General features: G+C 44.6%; 1 protein-coding gene across 1 annotated transcript in view; it reads left to right on the forward strand.

The window, feature by feature from the left end:
- LOC8027700 (aurora kinase A) overlaps nucleotides 1-14,515 on the forward strand; it is a 31,152-nt gene extending 16,637 nt beyond the window's left edge. Inside the window, exons 5-7 of the mRNA XM_040222257.3 lie at nucleotides 723-871; nucleotides 8,668-8,899; nucleotides 14,135-14,515. Of these exons, the coding sequence (XP_040078191.1) occupies nucleotides 723-871; nucleotides 8,668-8,899; nucleotides 14,135-14,239 (486 nt within the window). The 3' untranslated portion in view covers nucleotides 14,240-14,515. The remainder of the gene's footprint in view (nucleotides 1-722; nucleotides 872-8,667; nucleotides 8,900-14,134) is intronic.
- The last annotated feature ends 12,331 nt before the right edge of the window (nucleotides 14,516-26,846 follow it).

Below are 26,846 nucleotides of genomic sequence, written 5' to 3' on the forward strand. Positions count from 1 at the left end.
CATTATCCCGATATCTTTAGAATTGAGCAAATTTGCCCTTTAAGGGTAGTGATGGTACGATTGAAATAAAACTGGACAGTTGAGAGAAGCAGTGCGAGCCTCGCAAACACTTTTTTTGCATAAAGCAGCGAGCGTATAATAGGAAGTGACACGTATACATACATGCAGGCATACATACGAGACAATGTATTTGATACAATAAAAGGCAATAGGTGCCTGATGAGGCCATCATCCCTTTCACTGCAGTGGCGCAACAATACATGTGAGCGAAATTAAAATACTTTGTTAAACAGACGTAAACAAAACCATTAAAGGGGAGGGTTCAAACCATTGTTTACAAGGTCCATAGATTCTCCATCGCCTTAAATGCAGGAAAGTCGAGACCAGTAAGGGTTCTTGGGTCATCTAACTAGAGGTTGGGTTTTTATTTTAGTGCTTGGTGCTTAAGCACTGGACGAGCCTACAAACCTTATACGGGTAAATGCATGTGCTAAGGAAGGTTTGCCACTAGCTATGCATCGGTTGACGGCTCGGATAATGGTTGAGAGGACACTTTAGCTACTAGGTGCAGAGAGGACGGTGGAGGAAATTTCGGAGCTCAGGAAATCCGCGAGGGTAATCTGAGGAACCCTGGAGTTCCAGGGAAACCAGTTCGAGGACCCACGGCGCACGACATAGCCTCGTTCGCGGCAGTACGAGACTTGCTCCACATCTTGTTGCAGTACATCTACCAGATGTGTGTGGCCCTCAAGTATTGTCACGCCAACAAGGTGATCCACCGGGACATCAAGCCCGAGAACCTGCTTCTCGGCTACAACGGGGAGCTCAAGATTGCGGACTTCGGCTGGTCTGTGCACGCGCCCTCATCCAGGTGGGTGGGACACGCCCTCGTCTGTCGACGCAGGGGTCTCGCGACGGGGGTCGACGGACGCGAGCCGAACGAGGTCTCTGACTTTTCCAAATTTATTCGGAGCAAGTGAATGTTGCCCTGGGATCCGTTTGTCTTGGAGGAATCGGTGTACCATCATTGCTCAAGTTGCCGTGTGCACGGCGTGCATTGGCATCATGTGCAGCTCCCACGCGAGGACACGAGGTTCGAACCGCACCGGCCTAGTCCTTTGTTTTAAATTGTGTGACTTTTCTAGAACATTTAGCGGAATCGTGTAATGTATCGCTTGCTCCTGCGCAGTATGTTTTAAGTTACGTACTGTCAAGACCGGTTATAACAAAGTTGACGGGAACCTGGAATCACTTTGCTATATCCGCTTCTTCGGTATGTTTAAACTCCATAAAAGTAAACTGAAAAAAGATATAACACGTGTATGTTTATGGTGCCTGCAGAAAACGGTTGAAGCTTCCCTGCAAGCGCTTTGCTAGATCGGAGCCGCTTTTCGCCAACTGCGAGGCAAAGAGAGGCTTGCAGCAGCCTGTCAGTAAGTTTTGAAAAGCAAAAGGAAAAGCACCCGCTAGTCGTGTTGCACATTTTCTTGTGTACAGTTTCGCATTTCACTGAAGTAGTTACGTGTTTCATCAGTTGAAAACTGCTTCAGTTTATTATATTATATAACTAGTCAACTTTATGCTTTGATATTTACTACTAGGCTGCTCATTTTTAAATAAATTTAATATGTGCAGTTTGGTTCTTATTTATTTATAGTGGGTACATATATATGTATCATTTCACTGAAGCATTGCAGAATGTGTCGTATCATTGGCATTTCAGCATGTTGTAAGACTCCCCGGTGGTCCAACTTGACCATAATTTGTTTATTGCAGCGAGCAAAGCGCCCTTCATCTGTCCAGCACTTAAAACAACTATTTTCATTTTTCTAAGAATATCTGCTCCAAAAGCCTCGTTTTGCTGCTCCGAAGGACTGTTTTGGCTGCTCCAATGGCCACTTTTGCTGCTCCAAAACGCTGTTTTGGCTGCTCCGAAAGGTGCTCCAAAATGCCTTAGGCCAATCACATCACTGCAGCACAGGGAAGGCTTGTTCTTCACTTTTCATGACTGAAATTTAATAAGGAGTGCAGTTATGAAATTTTTTTTGTCACTTTACGGATGTCTTTTATAAAAAATGTTGACATTGTGTCGAAGACACAAAAGACAACAAAAAGTTGACCAATTTCGCAGAAGAGAAAATTGATAGAAATAAATGACTTTCTACAAAAAGCTTTTCATAGCTGCACCTCCTAGGCATTCAGCTACATACCTAGCGAATAAAACTCTTGAATATTGTGGTAGTTTTCTAACAATAGATTAACTAAACAATGTAGGTGTGTTCAGTGATCTGATTGCTGTGCCATTTGCGCCAAACTGCGCCAAAGTACTTACCCTGCTACATCCTGCTACATTTTACCAAAACGCGAGAACTTTGCGCCAAAACGTAATTACACTTTAATGATACTGAAAATATTATAGCTCAGGCCTCGCTGCTCAGCCGGGCTGTTACGATATGCTTATGCGAATTCTCAGAACTGTGGACTATTGTCTGAAATAAAGTACTATTCGATCGCATTTCGTATGAAAGGCTGACGATACTCGGAAGTTACGCAATAATTCTCATGTTCGTCGTCCGTTCTGCTGGAGGATTAGATTGTCTGGTTGAGTGCGCTTTTCCTCGCGCACTGGTGTACTGCAGAGAAGCGAAAACCGCAATGTAAGCATCGCGATTTTGCGTGTCTTGCTTCGCCGCAACGCACCATTGCGCTAATGGGAAAGCAGTCCTCCAGAGCGAGACGCGGCACGGTTCCTGAATACAACTTTGGCTCGTATGTATGATAGACTATGATATCCTGGCAGTACCTATTTCCATATCAAGATTTAGTGAAGATACTTCGGTAATGCAAGAACATTTATATGCGCTCTTTCGTATGTTTATTTATTTATTTATTTATTTATTTATGCCAACTGATTTGTTTAGCTGTCACTTTTATATAAATGCAGGGGTGGAACGGCTGCGCCATTTGCGCCAGACGCATTTGTCTGCGCCATCCTGCGCCATGTTTCGGAAACTGCGCCACAGTCAATACCTCGCGCCATTATGCACCAAATTGGAAAACGTGCGCCAAAAAAATTGTATTTTGTCTTGGTTTCGGTTTCTATCGACTCGATTGGCAACAATGATCGCGTTTAGCTTGGTCGGCCTTGCAATCCTTTTTTTCTCTTTATTCTCCCTGTGTATCCCGAGTAGGAAGTGTGCGAAAAAAACTCGGGGTTCGGATTCCAAGCGCTACACCATCTGCTTCTGGATTGTTATTCTTCAACCATAAGCGGTTAAACAAGTCGGTCGAGGTAAGGTCGAGTCGTTAAGCGTCAGATTGCCTGAGGCTCCGAAGCCCGGGATCCGGACGTCAGCCCGTTGAAAACAAATGAGCAAAAGATTCCTTTGAGCACTTCATCGTTAGAAGTTGGAACCGCATTCCTGCAAGATAAATCGTGATTTGATAGATCTGAAACGCAGTCCGATCCGAAACCTTGCCGGCCAGCAGCTCTCACGCGAGCGGTAGATCTGCTCGGCATACGTTAACCTTGCTCCTGCTTATCGCTTCGAACACGATAACTCCGTTAATCGTAGTCTGCTGCTTCGATATTGAGTTGCACAATAGGATAAACTCGAATTTTGTTGCGATATTGAGTTGCGCAATATGAGAAACTCGAAATTTGTTTCCCTGTTCTTCCGCGCGACTGCACGTCCGTTGCTTACGCACGTCACGTGGTTCGCACATAAAATCACTCTGTCGAGGACGTGTGGACTGTGCGATAAGCGGTGCTGGTTTGCATTTTGAGCAGCTGAAAGCCACTCAGAAAATATCAAGGCTCACAAAGTTCCAAGTTTTCGCATCTGTTACACTGTTATCCCATCTGCCTAGGTCCCTAACTACTCATGTTTATCTGGGCTGCTAAGCACAACTGAAATTGCTCCCGTGCTTGTCTAAGACACAAGCTGGAGTGCAATGAAAACTGATCTGAGCTGCTCCTAGCCTGCTCCAGAGTGTAGTTTTAGCTGCTCCCAACCTGCTCCAAAACAGCTGTTTTAGCTGCTCCCGTGGCTGCTCCCAAGCACATTTCATGAGTTCCACCCCTGAAATGTGATTAAGTTAGAACTAAGTTGGCAGAAACAGTGGATGGAAGCTCGGGAACAACCTTAATGAGCTCGGCGGGATTGTTTTGAAAGTTTTGTTCACATGTCGTTTTTGTTATGAAGTTGTACACAAAAAAAAATGTAATTGACTATCATAATCAAACGACGAGTGCTTTGTTTTTTATTTGAATTTAAAATTGCTGTTTTGTTACAACCTTAACAACTCGAAGGAACCATTAATTTATGGAATCTATATTATTGTATTATTTCAGTGAGATTCAGCACCTAAAATTACCATTCCCAGCAGTTTGTGCTGTCCTTCACTCACCTTCTTACCGAGTCTGATGCTTCTCCACGCAACTAAACGCTAGTTTTGTGTTTGAGGGACTCACTCCTGCTGTGCAACTGGTGCGAGCTAAGGGTTGCACAGAACTGAGAAGGCAACGTAGACATTGCCTTTTAGTTGGACGCGCCAAACCATTAGTGTTCACAATGTCTGCATTGCCATGAATAAGAACGATGCTACAAAAGTTATTTTTGCTGCTCCAAAATTGACTTTTGGCTGCTCCAAGAGCTGCTCCAAAATGACACGGACCAATCACATCACTGTGTGTTGCTGACAAAAGCTGCCCTAATTTCCTTCCCACTCAACCGACAGACTTGAAACTTTGTTATGCACCCTCTAGCATGACCACCAGCCAGGGATGGGCAAAATACATGCAAATATGTATCGAAATACAAATACAAAATATTTCGTCAAAAATGTGTTTAATTACAAATTTAATTACATTTCCAAAAAAACATTTAAGTACAAGATACAAATACAACCAAATGTATTTGGTCTCCTCCAAATACTTTTCCAAATACATTCCTCAAAATTTGCGTCAGCGACTTCAGGGCACCTGCAACGGGTTTCTGGGTATCTCGTTTTAATTTTGCATCGCACATTCGGGAGTTAGTGGGCGAAGCTCTAGTAACGCAATAGAAATATAATCACAAAAAATGTAATCAGCTTGGACGTAATAGGTGAAAAAAATAAAGAGCTTCAAGCAGCTTTTTTTTTTTGTCGATTACATTTTGGTATAGACCAACAAACCGAGACGACCAAGACACTCAGCACTAGCTAGAAAATGTTTTATTGTTGAAACTCTCACCAGTTACGAAAATCTGGACGACCCACGCATTTAGAATGTTCCAGACAAAAATATGGATGAAAACCAGGCTGGAAAGCATCACAAGTTGTAACAGGCACTTGTTTAGCCAGTCTGCCTGTGAACGTCGATTTCGTCACTATTCTTGCCCTGGACTAGCACCATAATCACAAAGTCATTAAATGCTTGTGCTTGATTGAGAGACACTGCATTCAGTGCAGAATGCAATTTTCTTCCTCCTCTGGACAGTGACAATAAATTTGAGGGATGTATTTTTGCCCACAAAATTGTATTTAATTACAATTGTATTTGAAATACCCACATTTTAGTATTTAGATACACACATCAAATACATTACCCAATTTGTAATTAAATACAAATGCAAAATACACAAAGTATTTGAAATACGTATTTCAAATAGTACTTGTTTTTGAAATACTGCCCATCCCTGCCACCAGCCTACCCTGTAAATTTCATTAATTTTAAGCCAAGGGTTCGATAGTTGACCCTCCCGGGGGGTGTGTAAAAATTCGAAATCTTTGAAGTTTTTTTTCTCGAATTTAACCCTAAAAGAGAATCGGAACCTTCAAACTTTATGCAGAAAGAAATTCGAAACCTTCGAATTTTTTGTCTCTAAAAATTCGAAGCGTTCAAATTTTTTGAACTTCAGATTTAAAGAAATTTAAAATCTTTTAATTTTTTCGAACTTCAGATACCAAAATTTTTTCAAAATGTTAGAATCTCTAATATTTTAAGTTTGGAAAGTTCAAAATCTTCAAATTTCTCAAACCTCAAGTAAAAAATTTTTTAAATATTTGAACCCAAACTTTTTGGAAACCGTGAAAGCTTCGAACTTTTCGAATTTGAAAATCCATGGTGTTCGAAAGTTGAGAATTTTTCGAATTCAAACCTCAGTCAGTTTGAAAATATAGAAATCTTTTGAATTGGAACCTCAGTTCGGTTTGAAAATATTGAAACCTTTCGAATTCGAACCTAGGGTGGTTCGCAACATCCCTAATGGTGACCCCGGCAGAAATGGTGTCACTTGGCCGCAATGAGGGATAAGTGAACTTTGCCGACCGGAAAGGACAGTCGTCCTTGGTTCATAGCCCCTCCCTGCAGTCACGAGCCTTTGTTGGTCACATAACCTTGAAAAAACAGTTTCCAACTATTCGATCGTTGCGGTAGGCTGGTCTGAACATTCTCAAACACTGTACTTGTAAGTTGCGCAATATTTTTCACGTTTGTGGTCTTGTCACAGGGGTCGAGGAGAAGTGTTCGCGCGCGTTGCATGCCGGTCGCGGGCCGGCTGCTTCTGTCCGCAAACATGGCGTCGGTTGTGATCGTCGTCGTAGACGGCGTTAATCTCATCGTTCCGCGTAAAAGCGCTATCCTCGACTGTGAATTTTCGTTGTGTGTCGCTATGATAACCCAGCGCATACTAGAAGGGAAGATCCACCTACTCATGCGGCGATGTCGTGGCGGCGCTCTCAAGAAGGCAGAAACGCCCTTGTCGTCGTGTTTGTTTACTTCGACTACAGTGGTGATTTCTAAGCATTTGTGTCCTCGAACATCGCCCGGATTTCTTATTTGGAGCATTTCATGCCTGTGCTCAAGTTCAAGGTATTACTGGCGCGTACCGTATGAAGGATGCGAATTTTCACGCGTTTTCATCTCCGAAGAAAAGTGATTAGGGTTACCAATACTGAACGCTCGCAACGTCCGTCCGCAACCCGCGACGCCGTTAAAAGGCTGCGCCTGGCAAAAGCCGCTAATTTCTTTCGAAATGTGTGACACACTTGAGACAGAACTGTACTAGTCTGGTGAAATGAAGACTTTCCTCAAACTAAGCTTTCTTTTTCATCTAACATAAAATAAATTCTTTTACAAAGGTAAGTTGTCTCATAGCATGTATTTTGGCCTGAAAAATTGATGTTTTGGTTATAACGCGGTACCGCTTATAGTGCGGATTTTCGCGACTCCCGCGACATACGTTATATGCGGTCTACACTGTATCTGTTATTGTGGGAAGATCAGGGGTGTGACATCTGCGCCAATTGCGCCATTTCGATACAAACCCAGTTTTCTGCACCTTGTTGCATTGAAAATGCGAAATCGGTCGAAATTGCACCACACTGCACAAAAAGTAACTCGAAAACTAAAAAAAATATATGTTTGCGGCGATGCTAGATTTAGCAGGAAACGAGAGCTTGGTTGGCAACATTCAATCTCGTTGTAGTAAAGTACACGGCACGGGTACAGGGTGGTGCAAGCAACCACCAGATTCAAAGATTTCAGCTGTAATACCCTTCTATACATATGATACATGGTCTTTTCCCAATTTTCCTACTACTTTATGCTGTCATTTGTGACTGCATGCTACCGGTGCGCTGTCACGCAGTCTCGCTGTCTGGCCGCAGGAGTTACGACGCACAGGCTATCAAGATGAGCAAACCTAAGTATATTTTTTGTTTTGAGAGTAAACCTTTTCTTAAAAGTGCCATTGAGCGCTTCCATTATGTAATTGTTCATTCGTGTCCGTAATCTTCTCGTCAAACTGGACGGCGCCGTCGCCTTGAGTACTTTCGGTTATCACACACGTCCTTTCAGTGCGTGAACAATCGAATTAACCGGTCACACACCCGTATTTAGCGTGTATGTGCTGCTCATAGTTTTTCTACCAATTCAGTATTTAGCTTGTGACTCCCTTTCGTATGGAGATTTTTCTGTCTGCACGTGCTTTCTACAAGCATCCGATCAATGTCTGATTGTAGTAAACCCTGCTTCCCTGTTCATGCTCTCGAATGACCACTTTAAAAAGTTTTGCACTACAATTGTGCTTTGGCGCCAGATCGTATAAGCTTGAGGTACCTGATTCCCACCTAACTTTGCAGCAAGCCTGTGTTTCTTGACCTCATCTATGCGCATTGGACTTGGGTGTGCCTTTTCCTTTTTTTTTTATATTTTTATCTTGGTGCGTATCGGCGCCGATGACTTATTGGAACCAGGGTGTGAAAAAATAATGATTAAAAAAAATCATCAGATTCATGTGATTGAAATCGGATTTTTTATGATATAAATTGCTGATAAGCTACTCTAACATTTTCTGCTCCTAATCTGCTCCAAACTGTAGAATTTTATGCTGCAAAGTTGCTCCAAAATGCCTAAACTGCTGCTCCAAAACAGAAAGTTTGTGCTCCAAAGCTGCTCCAAAATCCAGATTTTTCTACTCCAAAATTTGCTCCAAAACTTGTTTCACCTCTCTTGCCCCTGGAAGATGTATATGGGTGACTCTATAAGCTTATATTTTTTGTAGATCCTTCCGTTTAGTTGTCACTTTTACATAGGTTCTATATGTGCGATGGCACAGCTAACCGGACGGCGTAGTTGCGCCACGGCAGACGTCCCGATTGTGCGGCGCCCCTCCGTCGCAGGCGGGTGACCATGTGCGGCACCCTGGACTACCTGCCGCCCGAGATGGTGGAGAACAGCGTGTACGACGAGCGGGTGGACCTGTGGGCCCTGGGCGTGCTCACCTACGAGTTCCTGGTGGGCAACCCGCCCTTCGAGTCCAAGTCTACCCAGGCCACCTACGGTCGCATCCGTGCCGTGGATCTTCACTTCCCGGATCACGTCTGCCCGCCGGCTAGGGACCTCATCGGCAAGGTGGGGCCAGGGTCGAGTTGGTTCTCGCGAAAGGTTTCATGCAAAAGATCCAAGACTACCAGATAATGGAAGCAATAATCAGGACGGGCGAGATTATGCTCGATTTATCTCGATCCTATGGATAAGTCGGTGTGCACATAACGTGTTTCTGCAGCATTCTTTGGGGTTTGGTGGACATTGCAGTTTTCTTTCTTTCATTATGGAGTGTTATTTTGTTCCAAACTCGGTGTTTTTTTATATCAGGGTGGGAACATCTTGGATTTCCTATTTCTTGCCGTAAACTTTTCGAAGGCTGGTGATTGTTGTTTGCATTCGGGCAGTTGGTAACTAACCACAATGGAAGAAACAAAGCCAACTGGCCTGGTATCTACCCACTAATTGACGCAGTGGCGGAATGTCAATCTCGCAGTCGTGGGTTTGATCCTCGTTAAGGTGCATTTGGAATTTCGTTCTTGATTTGCCACTCTTTTGTATGGATTGTCCTTTGAAGGAAGCGTTACACACCCTGTCCTCTGCGATCCCAACCCTTAAAAGGGTACTGCGACGATTTTAATGTTGGAATGATTTGCGGTTTGTATTTTTTCTATTGTTTATCTAGCACAAGTGACAAAAAATACTGCTATTTGGCTACGTCATTGCAAAGGAAAAAATTGAATTATTTTTCGATCTGTGGCCGCGCATGGCCATTATGGGAACTACGGTAAAACACCTTCTGGGGGACAGCGGAAGTTGACAAGACCTGTCCCCCTCCGCTGCTGCACCCCGCTGTCAGTCCCGTAGCGAACCGCCTTCTGTGTCAATTACCCGCTTTGACCTTCGGCGATGCTAATCCTTGAAAAGTCGACAGTCGTGGAGGGAAGCGGCTGGGGGAACGGAAGAGAGAATTCAACGGTCCCCCAGAGCATGTCACTCGAAAGACAACCTGAGAGTTGAGGCACTTTGACCTTCTATTTGTTTCATTTTTTAAAATCAAAACTAGCACGCGCAAGGGAGCAGTGTTCTGTTTTCAGTGATGTGATTGCTGCGCCAATTGCGCCAAACTGCGCCAAGGGGCTAACCCTGCTACATCCTGCTACATTACGCCAAAATATGGCTAATCTGCGCCAAGCCTGCGCCAAAGGACCAATTTTGGTCGCCTTTCAAAAACGAAACTAAACTGAGAACCGTAATTGAGCATGCATGAGCTTGGTGGCACAAAAGACGCCGCCGGACACAAAGTACCCTGCATCAATCGTCTATTCGGTCTGGCATGATTTTTCCCGTCGTCTCGCGTTTCGCGCTCTCGTCGTCTCCGGAATCTCGTCTGGCGTCTTTTTTACTTTTTTATTTTTTTTTATTTGTTTAGCGATAGACACTGGCATGTGCGGACGCTCCGATGTTAGTGTGCCGAGTGCCAGACCTGCCGCGCGGCGAGAGTTACTTTGTGAGCTGAAGCGCTCGCGCGACCACAGTCGCCGTGGTTGCGCGACGTCGTGTGTTGCCGTCCCCACGTCGCTGCAGATATGGCGCTTTCTAAACTGAAACGCATCGACATTCCTGCTCTTGTTTAAATCATACGATGCTATAAAAATCCCTCTTTAACTCAATGACTGCTTGGTGAAGTTTTGATTACCTAGGTTTCTCTCTATAAGCTTTCTTTCGAGAGGGACTCCGGTACGTGAAAAATCTGCCGCGAAAAAAGTTGATGACGAGAAGTGAGCTAAAGCAAACAAGGCAATGTCTGCACGCTGAATCCGCACACCGCGCTTGTTCGTCTCGAGTTCAGTCGTTGCACAAAGCGGCCCAAGAACTTTTTGACCCTGATTCGCAATGTCTTGCATCGATACGCTCAGGTTCTTTTTTTTTGTGTGTGTGTGTGTGTGTTTAGCCTGTACCTCGCCTGCCGGCCTGGCAAGCACGCGCTGCTGGACTGTTTATTGTCGTATGCTGGACAGTTACATTTTGCATACTATTTTGGGAACCAGTTGGCGACGGAGCGGAGTGGCATGGTTTCGTTTTCGGTCGAACAGCCGTTGTCTCCGCTCGCGCGACGAAGCACACGTAACTGCAAGCCTGCCGAAGTTGTCTTCAGGTGCATGTGAACATGATTGCACGAGAGGCACTAGCCGGGACGCTTGCAATCTATTGTTTTACATTTGCTTACTTTTTATAAAAATCTGCCACTTCGGGAACCAGTAAAACAATAGCAAGCGGTTTTTTTTTTTTTTTTTTTTTTCGGAATTGCTTGGCAACGCTTACAGCGCTGTATACTTGTCGGATGTCTCAGCAGCAAAAACACAAGCAGCGAGTTCCGCCCCAACACGTCACATCACAGCACAACACATAGTGCCCTTCGTTTGTCCAGCACTTAAAACAAATATTTATTTTTCTAAGAATATATGCTCCAAAAGTCACTTTTTTAGCTCCGAAACACTGTTTGGGCTGCTCCAAAAGCCACTTGTGCTGCTCCAAAGAACTGTTTTGGCTGCTGCAAAAGGTGCTCCAAAATGGCTTAGGCCAATCACATCACTGTGTTTTTTATTCCATAAATGACACATTAATTCCCGAAGTTAATCGGCCGAATTCCAAAAATCGTTGCTCTGCGCCTTCGAACACACTGTGTTAAAATTGCCAGCCTTATCTTTTTTTCCTGGCACCTACTATTCATCGTCCGAGTTTCGGAGAAAACATGAGCCACCTCGATGATGCCGCGGCAGAGCTCCGACTTACGGATCCCCAGGTGGCAGGTTCGAACCCCGGCCGAGGTGCCTGCAACCAGATGGATGCTTATTGCAGAGAAGGTGCCATGGGGGGGGGGGGGGGGGCACAGTATAGACCCCTTACAACGTAACCGCTTATAGTGCAGGGCCGGGTATAACGCGGTTTTTTTAAACCACCGGTTCACCTCCCATACAACTTCATGTAATTACATACCGCTTCAAATGCAGGCGCGCGAAGGGAAATACCGGTTATAGTGAGGCTTCTGGAACAGCCCGGCGACCGCGCCGACGACCGGAGCAGCGAGCTCACTTCCCTGTGCGACACTAGATAACGGCGCTGACGGCGCGAGCCACGAACTGCACTCGCGGGGCAAGGAGGTTGCTCGAAAACGCGGGGAGAAGCGAAGAGAGAGGCTTCAGTTGCCATAGCGACGGAGGGACGCATGCACGAGTCGTTCACGTGCGTGCGTCCCTCCGCTGCGTTGGAAACAAAGAAACAAAAAACCGCAACGACAGACCAATCGCAGGTCGAGGAGAAATGTTCGCGCGCGTTGCATGCCGGTTGCGGGCCGGCTGCTCCTATTCCGCAAACATGGCGTCGGTTGTGATCGTCGTCGTAGACGGCGTGCATCTCATCGTTCTGCGTAAAAGCGCTATCCTTGACTCTGAATTTTCGTTGTGTGTCGCTATGATAACCCAGCACGTACTAGAAGGGAAGATCCACCTACTCGTGCGGCGATGTCCTGGCGGCGCTCTCAAGACGGCAGAAACTCCCGTGTCGTCGTGTTTGTTACTTCGACTACAGTGGTGATTTCTAAGCATTTGTGTCGTCGAACATCGCCCGGACTTCTTATTTGGCGCATTCCATGCGTTTGCTCAAGTTCAAGGTATTACTGGCGCGTACCGTATGAATGATGCGAATTTTCATGCGTTTTCATTTCCGGAGAAAAGTGATTAGGGTTAACAATCCTGAACGCTCGCAACGTCCGTCCGCAACCCGCGACGCCGTTAAAAGGCTGCGCCAGGCAAAAGCCGCTAATTCCTTTTAAAATGTGTGACACACTTGAGACATAACTGTACTAGTCTATTGAAATAAAGACTTTCCTCAAACTAAGCTTTATATTTCATCTAACATAAAATAAATTCTTTTACAAAGGTAAGTTGTCTGATGGCATGTATTTTGGCCTGAAAAATTGATGTTTTGGTTATAGTGCGGTACCGCTTATAGTGCGGATTTTCGCGACTCCCGAGACATACGTTATATGCGGTCTACACTGTAACTGAGCTTTCGGTTGCATGTCAAGAGATCCCCGAGGGATCTTGGAGGTGTAGGCTACAATTCAATTTTGGATTTCAGTCTACATCTCCAAGACCCATCCTACATTTCCAAGTGCCTCGATCATCACCTCAAGGTTCTGCCTTCCTTTTTCAGAACTGACAAATTTTTAACTCCCTGCTTTCCCTTTCCATTGCCAACTGCAATTCATTGGCTTGCACTCTGCCCATGAATCTGATAGAAACAAATTCCGCAACATATGTAAATTATTTTTGTGAAGGTGGTAAGGCATCACCGTAGCCCGCGTGCCTTGTAAACCCTACCATTGCTCATATTTGGCTCGTAGTTATGCATCCCTGAGTAGTCTCTAGGGAAGCTTCATGTGTTTAGAAGTCTTGCTCCCTCTTACAGGCCAACATTCTTTAGTTGTGATTATACATCGACCCAAAACATCATGAACGGTGCTGTGGGAAGAAATAGTGTACTCATATTTGAATAAGCACTGTACTTTATGAAAGTTGACATGGAATATATTGTTGGACAAGAGTTGCCTGCTCTCTCACCCATTGCCTCCCCAGGGATCAGATTTTGGTCATCGCGAGAGTGAGACTTAATTTGCCTCTCGACGAGAGAACATAGCATTTGTAGACGGTTCATCCGCTAACACGAGCGAAAAACGCAGTTTGTTTGCTACGAAGCACCATTCAAAGAAAGAAATAAATCGAAACAACACAGTACTTGTTTCCTAACACAAAAGTTGATAGTCTTCTGCAAACCGAGTGCTGCGGTGAAGTGAGATCGGATATAGACTGAAATTGTGATCGTCCGCTATTTGACGTTGGAAGCCATTGACAATTTAAGCTTTAGCAAATCTCAAGTTCTGCCGCTGTATACAAGCTGACATCAACCGGTGAATGAAGGAGTTTCAAGGACAAACACATCAGAGGCCGCAAGCCTCTCTCTTTGTATGTTGGCGAGATGTTCTCACCAAAATATTGCCCCAATGTGAACTCGAAAAATTGGTAAAAAATCTCACATTGGTTGATTACGCGCAAGCTGTGGCATTATGTCCAATCGGCAGCCAAGAAAGGTCTCGCTTTCACCGTCGCTAAAATAAAACTCCAAAAGTTATTGCTCTTTTTTTTTTTTTTTTTTATGGCTACGTTTTTTATTTGCAGTCTCCTGAAATATGTAGCAGGCTTGTCCCACACTTCATTCTGCAGTAAGAATCTATAGCTTTTGATGTCTTTTTAATCGCAGCTCCTGAAGAAGGTCCCGAAGGAACGAGCATCGTTGGACGAAGTGCTGGCACACCCGTGGGTCGTGGACAATGCCGACACGACCGTCGAAGCGTCGACTCTTTGAATGCATCGCGACAGCCATTTTTATCATTTTGACAAACTCTAGACCTGTCTGTACTGTGGACAGATACCGAACGGGAGAGAACTTCCTTTTCTCGGTTCTGCCCCTCAAATCCACTAGTCAGATCAAGGTCTTTTTTTTTTTTTTTCTTGGGTATTTTTGGGAGTTTTATGTACAGATAAATGACTCTTTGTATAAAGACACTTTGTAACATAAAATATGCGCGGGAGATAGACGATTTTATATTTTATCAATAAACTGCTCGCTGAAGTTTCTGTTCTTTCCTTGCTCCAGTTGCACGAGCTCGCCAAGTGCAGTGGCAAGCACTGTAGAAGGAAGGTCTTTGCTCTCGCTCGTCACCATTGTGGATCCAAACAAGCTGTTGGTGTTCCCAGAGCCAGTGAGGACTACCAGACGTTGAATGCTTTACGGGTGAACCGCTGCCACCTGCCAAGTCAACTTAAGGGGGTACTCCGGCGTTTTTTTCATAGTCCCCGATGTGCCTGAAAATTCGGTAAACACACAAACAAACATTGCTGAAATAGTAACCCAAATATTGGGCGGAAAAAATTTATTCTGCAAATTTATTGAATTTACAACTGAATTTTACAACTGAATTTACAACTTTACAGCCATGTTTTTCAAATTGATTCTCTACTGGCAACAATAAAACAGTGACTTTGGGGGAGGCAGGGGTTAGCTCTTTGAAGTGTAGACTGTTCCCAACTGATTACAAGCAGCTTCATAATGTAAAATTAGTGCTATGGAACAGCGCCTCTTGTATGAGCTTTGCTATGCCTGTGAATAGGGAGCACATGCCAGATGAAGGGGCCGGGCAAATAGGACTTATCTTTTTCATGTGGTGGCACTCGTAATGCAACTATGCGGTGAGAACCATACTCTGCTTTGCAGGAAGCAGAGTCAAGTCAGTCAAAGCATTATAGACCTTGAGGCACCAGCACAAAAATATAAATTCGTCCCCCATGTGTGCTCAAATTTCGGTATCTGCATTTGTTATAAGAACTGGAACGGAGAAGGTAATACCGGACAAAATACTGAATCCGCGGACTTCGTTTTTTACGTCTTGAAAATTGAAAAACCGAAAGATTTTGCCAATACGTTTGTATACCAGTCTTTTTCATTATAGTTTTTTCACATGACGTCAATCTGCAATTTTGTTTTTTTTTTTTTAAGCAAAATTACTTATTTGAAGGATTACATGGCAACCTGTTGAAGAGATGTCAGCCTTGTAAGAATTGTAAGCTTCTGTGCTCTATGCATATAAGGAATATTGAAAATCCTTGGAATGCTCACCTTCAGCATGCCAGGCAGTCCACAACAACAAAATGGGGGACGAAATTACATCAGTGAAAACACCCTATAGTTGTGTTTTGATAAATTTTTGTCTATGAACCCTTTATGAATTGTACTCCCCGCTAAAATGCTTCACAGCGATGCAGGCTTTTTGTAACTATAAGACTTGGGGGAAATGCCAGCAAGACTGTGTGCCTGCAATGACAAGAAGTAGACACCTAAGGTTGGTTGGATTTCACCCTGAAGGCAAGCTGTTTATTAGAAAATAATATGTAACTTGTTAGTGTAAAAAGCACTGTATGTTGCAAATATGCAGTGAATCAAAATCGAACCTCGCGAGGCTGGGTTCTCCGTACCATTTACAATGCCTGTTTATTGAAGTTAAACACTCCAAATGATGGTGTCTACTTTGGTACGGGGTTGGTCTCTCTTGGTCGTTTCGAGCCACCTTGCTCGCTCGAGTGGGTCATGTGGTATTTCATGGTGTGATACGGTGTTATTAGGAGAGGGCCCGCATTTGCTTGCACCGCAAAATGGTACGCAGCCACTCGTGCCTGGAATAGAACCTCGGTGTTAGGACCTATAAATATTCACTCTTTCATATCTGAATGTTGCAGCTATAAAACCGAAGGTTTTTTTATTTTTCACATTTGGCACGCTAACCATTTTAATCTGGCAAACTGACTGAGAGTCACTGTTGGTGAATTTATGAGTTGCGCGAAACCATCGTGTCACGTGACGTTACAAACTCGCGTTATGTCATAATGTCGCGTGATGTCGGAAAGTCACGTGACACTCTGGCATATGACATCCCTATGGGCTTAAATACTTATAAGGCCTATTGGCGACGTGCGCGACCGAAAGCGTCGCTGTGGTCGGCCTTCCACGATTGGCCCAAAAGCTGACTATGACGTCGGAAAGGGTATACCATCGACGGAAATAAGAGGAATGAAAGAACTTTAATTTCGACGGTGTTGGAAGTGTTGCTTTGAGAGCGCAATGATTTCAGGCTTCCACCATGCTATTTACAAACACCATCGAACTTGTTGTTCGCAAGGTAATGACGTCACAAGGGGGAACCATAGGAGGGCGCCACCAAAACATCTCGCCGCTAATATTTGTGTAACGCTGGGACATGTTGAACAGATTAACCTGTCGGCTTTCTCATTGAATTCGGCTTATAAAACAATAATATTCGCAAGCGTTATGGCCTTCACAGATTCTCACATCATTGGCCAACACCATTATTATATAATGAATAAATACAGTGCTGGTGCTGATATAGTCATAAGCAATATGCCACATGTATGATGAATGGACGTGCTACAAATATATCGCAACGCAAAAAAAGTGTTCAAGGTGATACAGCGAGCGTGAAAAGTGAAGACTTGATTCTTCTGGGTCGCTAAACTCATCAAACACAGATTCTTTGTGTTATGACATAGTGGGGGAGGAGCCGAAAGATTGCCACAGTTTTCTCACAAACCCGCAGATCCGTTTATCTTCGAGACGTTTTTCATTAAAGGGGCGAAAAATTCCTACCCACGATTGGCTTTATTAGGTCTTCCTACCACTGCCTACGCGCCGGACAAGAGCAGCACGAGATAGCGCGCGGAGACGACCGTGGTTCATACGTGCGACGTCACAACAAAGATTATCAGCTGCGATTAACATGTTTGATGCATTTTAAAATCAACACTGTCAAAGTTGACTGTCTGTTATCGCTATTATTTCTGCCGATAAAGCAGAATTTACTGAAAAACGTTCCTGCTGTTTCTTTTATTTCTGTCTACTTTTTGTATATGATCAATGTGTAGCTGGTTAGGTCCGAACCAGCCGAGAAGCGTTGGCCGTTTTTGGGCAGATTTCGCTTCAGAGCAGCTGTCCCCGCCTCCATCGGCGGGATAAAATTTCTTTACTGTTTTTTTTTTTTTTTATAAGTAGTGACTAATGGCCACTTAGGCTACCAAAAGCGTCGGTGTGGTCGTCTTGCCAAGATTAGCAAAACAGACTAATTCTGCTTTCATCGATGGAAACAAGAGTAATGCAGGGCTGTCAATATTGATGGCGATGTTTTAAGAACACGATGGCTCCAAACTTCCACCGTACACAATCAAACTTGTCACCATCGATTCGAAGACGCACCATCGAATTTGTCGTTCACAACAGATAGTCCTGACCCTGACCGCAAGGATAGGAACTATACAAGGACGTCACTCAACGCGTCTGCATACTACGAGCCCTAGCATGAGCCTCTCGTTGGAAAGTCTGCCATTGCCGCTCATGAGTTCATGGAACGCGAACCGTTTTAATTTCAGAACCTCTAGAACCATTATTTCGAAAATTGCACACTGTGCTGTTCCTCGTCGTCGCACAGTTGGAACACCTAGCAGGGGCTTCGAAATAAGGGGACGAGTAGGAGACGATTCACCCCCTCCCTGGTGGCGTCGAAAGAGGGGGCATAAAGGTGTAAAAGGGGTAGGCAGCAATTGCCCCAGCCCCCGTCGCCCCAAGATCTTTCAAACACTACAGACGTCGCAACACACACTGCTTGTGTGTGACCCCGGTAGCGTTGTTGATAGTGGCGGAAGATGGACTGTAAAAAGGCGCACACCGCGCACGGCTCCACAGTATCACCAAGTTTATTCTTCGCCTCGATACGAAGTGAAGACTTTGCCCTCAAACAACTACTTCCCAAAGTTGTGAAACGTCACATCGTCGTCACCAATAACTTCCACAAACGACGATCTTGTGACAGGAAAATTCAGAATATTCACACCCTGCCTAGGGACAGTCTAGATGGCATTGATTCAAATGCGGCGTAGGGGTGTAGGGACACGCGGATGATGGGCGCGCCGTCATCAGTGCAGTCGTTCGATCGGCTGACCCCACGTGGTGTACACCATACCCACGATGTTGCTTGTGCGCGCTATGATGAAGCTCGCTACGACTTTCTGTATCACAATCTCGCTGGATCTCGAGCACCGAGAGAGTTTGGAGGATCGAGATCTTGTCCGCGTGACGCCATCGTCGCGAGAGTCCAATCAGCATGCTCTCCGCCCCAACTTTGTGTTTGACGAGTTTAGCGACCTAGGTCAGAACCACCCGAGCGGCGCTGCCTGCCTACGGGCGGATTTCGAATCTGAACAGGGTTCCCCCCATCGACTGGATAAAATCATTTTACTTTTTTTATTTTTCTAACTACTGACCTTTGGCCACGTAGGCTTCCAAGAACGGCAGTGTGGTCAGCTTTCCAAGACAAGTCAAACTGGGATTAATTCTGCTTTCATCCATGGAAACAAGAGCAATGGTTAACACAGAAAAAAACAATGACGACAACACTGAAATGGACGAAGGACAGACACAGTACTTTTACTATTCTTTTTTTTCTTTTTTAAGAACTGTGGGTGTCTGTTTTTTGTCCATTTTAGTGTTTTACGGTTTCTGTGTGAGCTTGTTTATCCAACACGCTCTGCTACGTGTAAGTAAAGGTAATGTCAGGTTGTCAATATTGACGGTGATGTTTTAAGCGCATGACGACTCCAAGCTTCTGAAGTAAACAATCAAACTTGTCACCAACACGCAACGTCGAATTGGTCGTTCACAGCTGATAATCCTGATCCTCTCGTTGAGAACGCCACTGCACTTGGGGGGAGGGGGGATTTACCCTCTAAGTGGCGTGGATAAAGGGGATAAAAGGCATACAGGTTTGCATAATAGAGACGGGGAAAAGAGGAGGAGGTATCTTGATCATGATAAATCAAAAGTGAAAAATAACCGAACACAAGAAAGTAAACTTCTGCTCAACGGAGACACTTCATATTGAAATTGAAGATCACGGAGAGAAAACTTTTATGTTATGATTATATTGAGCCCCACAATCTTGTATATATCATATACATGTACGGTCTAAAGAAGGGAAGCCCGAAGGACAAGTCATTTTTGAAAAAGTGGCTGACCATTATTTTGTGGCAATAACTACTGCAGATTTTATTCAAAACAGTAATAGAGCTATCGAAGGCTCATTTACAAATAATAAGATTGTCGATATATACATTCAAGAAATAGACTGGATCGCTGTCGCCAAAGAACAGAACCCAGAAAAATGGTATGATAATAATAGTAAAAGATATTTATACAAAGTCAACTCAAAATGGAATATGAAAAAACGTAAGCATTAGAATCAATGTATAAGTAAAGAAATTGATGACCTGATCAAAGAAAAAAGAAAGCTTGGCAACTACTGAAACGATTTCCTAATAAATAAGTACAACGAAAATCACAGAATAATTAGGAATAAAGTTACATCATTAATAAGATTCGCAAAAATAAATTATTATTGGAATAAATTCTCTGAGACTAAAGATACAGCACAATGCTGGTCTTTAGTAAACCAACTGTTACAACGAAAACAGAAAGAAAAAAAAAAATTGAAAAACGATCATTCACGCAAACTTTGGTCCTGAACACGACTTAGAGGGACTAGCAAATAGTTTCAATACAGAATATATACAGTCAATCGAAACTCTATGCCAAGGGTCCAACTCCGAAAGGTCAAGGGTCAACCTGGAGTTTAAAAAAAAAACACCTCATGCTGTCTTTTTTTTGTAAATTTGCTGTTTAGTTAGTGACATCTTAAGCTTTGATTTGTTTATAGGAATAAGCCTTTGTTTGATGTGATAACAAGAATTAAAATGGCACCGCTCCTACGAGAGCAGGCACATTGTCGTTTCTGTTCACCAATTCACTCGGGAATTATTCAAGGTCAACATTTCTCAGAAAAGGAGGAGGGGAGGGGGGGGGGGGGGGGGGGGTGTTTATACAGCCTAGAACTTGGTCTGCCTCAAAGGGCGACGAGTCTCCCAGCTGTAGATGAGCAATTTAGCCAGTGCAGTACAACCACTAGCCTGGGGTCTTTAACGTGCATCACGCAGTAGTGATACACGACCGCACGCCGGTACGATGCTCGTCCAGATCGAAACGGGCAGGGGTGGGGATTGAGCCCAGGATCCCTGGGTTCTGTAGCGCGAGCTTTCGCTCCACGTGCTCCGAGCTGGTGTGCGCTAGCCCACTCGGCCACCGATACCCCCTCAGAAAAGGAGGAAATCTCTTCATATGACAGTTTTTTGTTTCGTGAGAAATTCTTGATAGCAGCAGTCTAAAAAAAAAATACTTGTAGTTGAATGGTAATTTTTTTCTAAAGGCGAAATTCTCAAGCTCTCAGCTTTTTCCTTGGCAGTTCTTCTGCTGAGCGAGAGCTTGTGCAGCCGAGGTGTGTCCTTGAGCGAAGTGCTCGCGCTTGCAGCCTAAAAGCGAAATTGTGGTACAGCTAGGTGACTAACATGACAAAAATTGGAGAAGCAAAAATTTAAAGGAGACAAAAGGCAAATGAAAACAGAATAGTAACTATCTAAATACGTTATAATAGCAGAGCTACGTTTCGAGCTGAAATAAATCGGCAACCTGAGATCATTATACACGTTTGCAAGTCCGGTCTCAGGGCGCCGCCATCTTCCTCAGTGGGGTGCGCTCTCGGGAGCGGCCATAATCCGATTACGACGCCTTAGCAAGGCTTTGTAATCGGATTATGACTGGTCCAAGCGCACCCCAGACAGGCAAGATGGCAGCACCCTGAAGCCGGACTTGCAAACGTGTATAGCGCATGCCATTTCTAGCGCTCAAAGCATGGGAACGAAGGCTCGCAGCCCGTTGCCTGCGGGCCGCGTCCCAGCGAGTCGCGGGCCCCATGCGGCCCGCGGGCCGCGTGTTTGAGATCCTTGCTCTATGCTGTACAATGGAAAGAGAATCCAATAAAATAGGAAATAGAGATTCATTATTTTTCCCCGTATGGATGACAGTGATCTAATTGAAATTCTAAAGCACTTCAGGTCTAGCAAAGCTACATGGTTGGATCAAATTAGGACTAGAGATATTAAATACCACATCACTATACACTCCGTGCGGGAAAAAAACGCGCGCAGCGCCGCTAGCGGAGGAGCTGGCGTTCGACTGTGAGGCGCGTTCAGCAGCCTGCGACGCCTTTTCGCATGCCAAGCTGTGGCGGCAAAAGCGCGCACGGACGAAACTTTTGCTTTTTGAGCCGATAAGTTGAGGGTGACGTTGCATGAGTGCTGGGGCAGAAGGGCATTTAGCTGTTCTCCACTTCTTATATATTGAGCTTGAGTCGTTATTAGGGGTAATTTCTCTAGTTGCGGCTGAAAAAGGAGTTGGAGCAATTTTCCGAAAAACAGGACGGCCGTCACCATAATTGCTCTGAGTGGGAAATTTATTTCCCTCGTCGCTGCAAACCTAGGACTGCTGGAATGATGATATTTGGAGGCGAGTGAGATGTTCACTAAGTTTGTGCACGAAGAGTGACAAGTTTCTTAAAGACAGCACGTGTGGAAGTTATGTTTCTAACGAATAAAAAAATCAAGCTGTACGGGATATCTAATATTGGACCCAAAATGTTGTGTTATAGCGGGCTGTGCAAAGTGCAGATTTTGGCACACAGGTGCTTGGACTTGACAGTAACATGACACAGCACTTAATATAAAAAAAAAAAGTGGCATAGGGAAACCAAGTGAAAATTTGGTTTGGGCGGCGTAACTCAATGGGAACCGGTTTTTAACATGAAAAGGCTGTCAAGAGAATACCACTTGTCGTGGGAGGTGGAGACCTTACAGGTACGAAGGGACTAGTGGACTGTACTCCCAATTGAAACAACTTTACGAAAGGTGGTACCAAAGCCGAGAAAACAAAGTTGTCGGCCAACACACGCTTTGGCCGCCAAGGGCTTTTGCGGTCAGCTGTTGTGTAATAACCTGTTGTGCGAGGTGCTGATTTTCGGCGCACAGGTACTTTGACATGACCGTCACTTGGCACAACACTTACTATAACAAAAGAGTTGGCATAGCGAAACCAGGTGAAAATTTAGTTTGGGCGGCGTAACTATAAATGGGAACTGGCTTTGACCGTCAAAGGCTGTCAGATAATACCATGCACTCATCGTGGGAGGTGCACACTTTACAGGTAGGAAGGGACCAGTGGACGGGTACTTCCAGTTCAAACCACTTTGCGATAGGTGGCTCTAAAGCCGAGAAAAAAAATTGTTGTCTACAGAACTCGGGGTGTCAGCGTTTCCACATCCAAAAGGAGGCTGATCAAGAAAGAAAGTACACCACATAAACTTCCATACTCAAGGGTCGATTCTCCAGAGATTCCGAGTTTCATTGTTGTTTTCTTTAGATTTATATTTGTCACTTTTTCTACCGTTCCAATCTTTCTTCATGAAGTACAGATTGCGTGCCATACTTGTCCGGAAATATCATCGACACGTACGATAGGAACGAAACTTCTTTGGAGGGCATTCCTCCAACGAAATTGGCACTGCATACCCGCGAATGTGGGATGGCATTTCAGTTCGTCCCATCGGCGCTGACACATGTAGGCGATGCTGGTACGAAAACAAACGCAGATCGCAAAGCGGCAGTGTAGAATATGTCAGCCGTGCCGACACAGTGGCAGACATGATCGGGAGACCAAATTTCTCGCGTCGTACGGCACGGTTCCATCGTTGTCGCTGTCCCACAAAACATCGGCGAGGTGAAAAACTGTGAAACTTTGTCTCCACGAGATACGACGCAAAACTATTGAAGCACTTAATGACGCAGCACAGGCAGCACTTCATGCTGTGAACTCAGCGCAACCGCACCACTCCGACTTCAATGCGTACCAACGTACGCGGCGTGGTTTCGGTTTCGTTTTCTCTGGGGTTCTCACTGCCTACCTTCGGTACCGGCCGCGCGGCGGCGCGCCAATCGCGTCGCACGGAGTGTATAATGAAACATGCGTTATTACAGTTGTACAATCGTATGTTCTCTAACGGCATCATCCCAAAAAAGCTTAAAACATCCATCGTTCGGTCAATATACAAGAAAGGTGAGAAATATAAATTCCTAAATTTCGGTGGTAAATTATATATGGAAAAATACATTACTAAAGTATTAAGGCGCTATAACACAAAATATAGCCTATTAACTCACGCGCAATATGGATTCAGGAAACATATAGGAACCAGTGACCTCCTAGAAGTCTTTTTTGACTATGTAAATGAAAACATGGACACCGGAAATTCTGTTCTAGCTTTATTCAGAGATTTTACCAGGGCATTCGAAACAATAAATTATGATATATTAATGGATAGACTATACAATATTCGGATTCGATGGAGGACACATGATTTATTCTGAAATTGTCTTGCTGATCTGTTTTAGGTAGTTCGTTTAGGCTCAAAATGTAGCAAGGAAATTAAGGTCAAACAAGGATTACCACGTCGTACAGCCCTCGGTCCACTACTTCTAAATTTACATGTTAACGAGACAGCACAGATTAGGTTAAAAAGTAAGCTCTTCCAATTTGTAGATGACGCGGTAATTGTATACGTAGAGGCAATGACGCTACACGATGATATCCATAATAGCATAGAGTGGTACTGTAAACACCAAATAATCGTAAACGTTCCTAGAACGCAAGTAATATGCTTGATGATCAGAACTGCAACAACTGCTCGTGCGTCCCGCTAAAATACGCTGATAATGTAAATTACCTGGGTATGATGAAATATTCCCATGGACTAGGTATGTAAAAAATTAAGGGTATTAATGGCACATATGTACCATATATCCGAGGCCTAGTACCGCGATCCATACTTAAAATGATATGCAATGCACTGAGGGAAATCCGTACTTCAATATGGAATAACAGTTTACGGGCACTGGGCCAAGTATTTACAACTAAAGATAGAATCCATTCAAAAAAGAGGATAGTTAAGAATATTAGTTACCAACGCGAAAACACTTATCTCTCAGATTATGCATAAAGAACTAGGAATGTTATGTTTCAGAGATCCAAATGAACTATATTATTATAAAACATGTTTTCAACAAACATAGGCTCGAAAAAGTAAGAGAAAGGACATTAGGACTGAATAGCCAAAATTAAATATTACGTACCTAAGTTTCTTAATTAATTACCGGATGAGTTACAGAAAATAAAATCCTCCAGAATAAGAAAACAACAACTAGCAAACAGATGATTAATTGAATTGGGAAAAAGGACTCATAAAATGTAAACGCATAATATAAAAAGTTCTATTTTCTATTAGAATTACCTCGTAAGTCGCGAATTCTAGTATATTTTACGGTATGTAATGCTAATTCAATATTATTGACAGTGTCTTACATGTGCATTTTTTTTTTTTCAATTTAGAGAAATTAATATTAGCTGTAGAAGGAGGTGGAACTGCAATAATTTATACTTATATTGGTGTGCTCTGTTGTTTTTAGTTATCTGCATAATAAAAAGCAGAGGAACCTGTCGCGTCCCACGCACAAGCCATTATTGGCTCATGTGGGCTTGCTACTGTAATATTTTCAAATAACGTAAATAGAGATGTTTTTTGTATTGTATTCTAAGGGGTAAGGGAAGGGGGAAGCGATCGCCTCAGCCTCAGACCATAACCTCCTAAATGGTACACTAAAAAATTCGGAGGAAGGGATGTCCCTCTTCTTCCACTACCCCCTTTCCCCCTCTCTCTCCTGAATAATTTCTATGGCAGAGTGTGTGTGTTGGAACGGGCGGCAGTTTGCGCCACCTAGCCTAAGTCTAAAAATACAACCCTATGACCCCTACCGCCCTTCTAAGCCAATTTTCTCTCCCTGACAAGCACCGGGCAGTGTGGGATATCACCAGGATGACCTTTGAAGGATTGGGCAAAAAAAACTAAAAACATCACCTTCCGCCTCATCCCCCCGGCGTGGGAGTCGACAATTTTACTCTGGTCAAGCATTGTCTGCGTTACCCCTGCACCGGACCCACTGGGGGACAGGTATGAGACTTTGGGCCGGAGCCACGCGGGAGGGAGTCCCAATTTTCCTCTGTCTCGCCTGTCCCCAGCTATGCTACAGTCAGTTATAGCCTTATAGGAGGAGGAGGAGGAAAAACTTTATTTGAATGCCAGCAGTCGGTGGTACCTCGCCCCGCGCAGGGGGTGGTGACCACAACGCGACGCGGCCCCCACGTCTATCTCGCGCCTTCTACTCCCTGGCCCCGAGCATTCCCTTTAAGGCCCGTTCACACTCTTGCGACTGCTTGCGACCTCTTAAACCTGGGTTCCTTAAAACTTCTTAAACCAGAGAACACACTGGCGCCATCTATTGGGAAGCAGTGTAAACTCGGCGGTCCGGTATATATTTTTTTTTATTTCTCGCGCATTATCCTTTCTTTTTTGGCTCGAAAATTTTTTGTCAATGTTATAAACGAGCCTTTCTATGGTTATTACGCACATTTGACCTCGGAAATCCCGCAAAACCTTCGCTCTTGTAAAATGCAGTTCCAGGGTCACCGCATAGATGGCGCCACAATACCGGTGTGTTCCCTCATTCTAAAAACATTTAAGAAGTTGTCATAGCATCCTCGATCATCCGCACCGGTGCGCACCGGGGCACTGAGGTGCGCCCCTTCATCTTCGATCAAGTGCACCGGTGCGCACCGTACGTCCTCGATCAACGAAGCGCACCCTCCCGGTGCGGCTTTTCGTTGCCCCAACGTGCACCAAGAAAATCGGCGGTGCGCCGGGGGGCAGTCCCATCAGGCATTGCGGCCAGGAGCGGGAATCGAGAAGATGGCGGGAGTAGCAGACGCGCAGACTATCGAGATGGCGATCTTGCAAAAACGAACACGCCTTGCAGCTGCACTAGATGATTTCCTCGGGTCTTCTGACGGCGAGACGACGAGCTTCTCACCATCGCCGCGATTACTGGCGATTGCTGCGGTGGCAAGGAGCGCCCGAAAAGCACGAACTTCGTGGAAAGCGGCGCGAGGCGTTTTGATGACAGCGAGGTACGGCTATTATCTGGTGTTTCGTTTTCTTGAACCAATAATGATGGCCAACATATACATGTGGAATTGTCACCCGCTTCGTGACCCCATCGACAATCACGTCCACGATGTTTATTTCTGTGGGACCGTCAAATCCGCGAGTAAAAAAATAAAAGAAATTGACAGCAGACGGGCACCGTGCGCTGACCTACGCAAAATAAACGAACAAAACGCGAAGTGACGCAAGATGGAGCTCGCCGCGGTGCACCGGCGCGGCGCAGTTGTCCTCGATGTTGCACCGACATCGCGCTGCACGACCGAGGAGCGCTGTGCACTGTGCTGGTTTCAGGGTGATTCCGGTGCGAGTTGATCGAAGATGCTATGAGTTTTCGAGGAGTTTGTAGGGACTTTGTGT

Source organism: Ixodes scapularis, unplaced genomic scaffold (genome assembly GCF_016920785.2).
Source record: "Ixodes scapularis isolate PalLabHiFi unplaced genomic scaffold, ASM1692078v2 PGA_scaffold1__304_contigs__length_218370807, whole genome shotgun sequence".
Lineage (NCBI taxonomy): Eukaryota > Metazoa > Arthropoda > Arachnida > Ixodida > Ixodidae > Ixodes > Ixodes scapularis.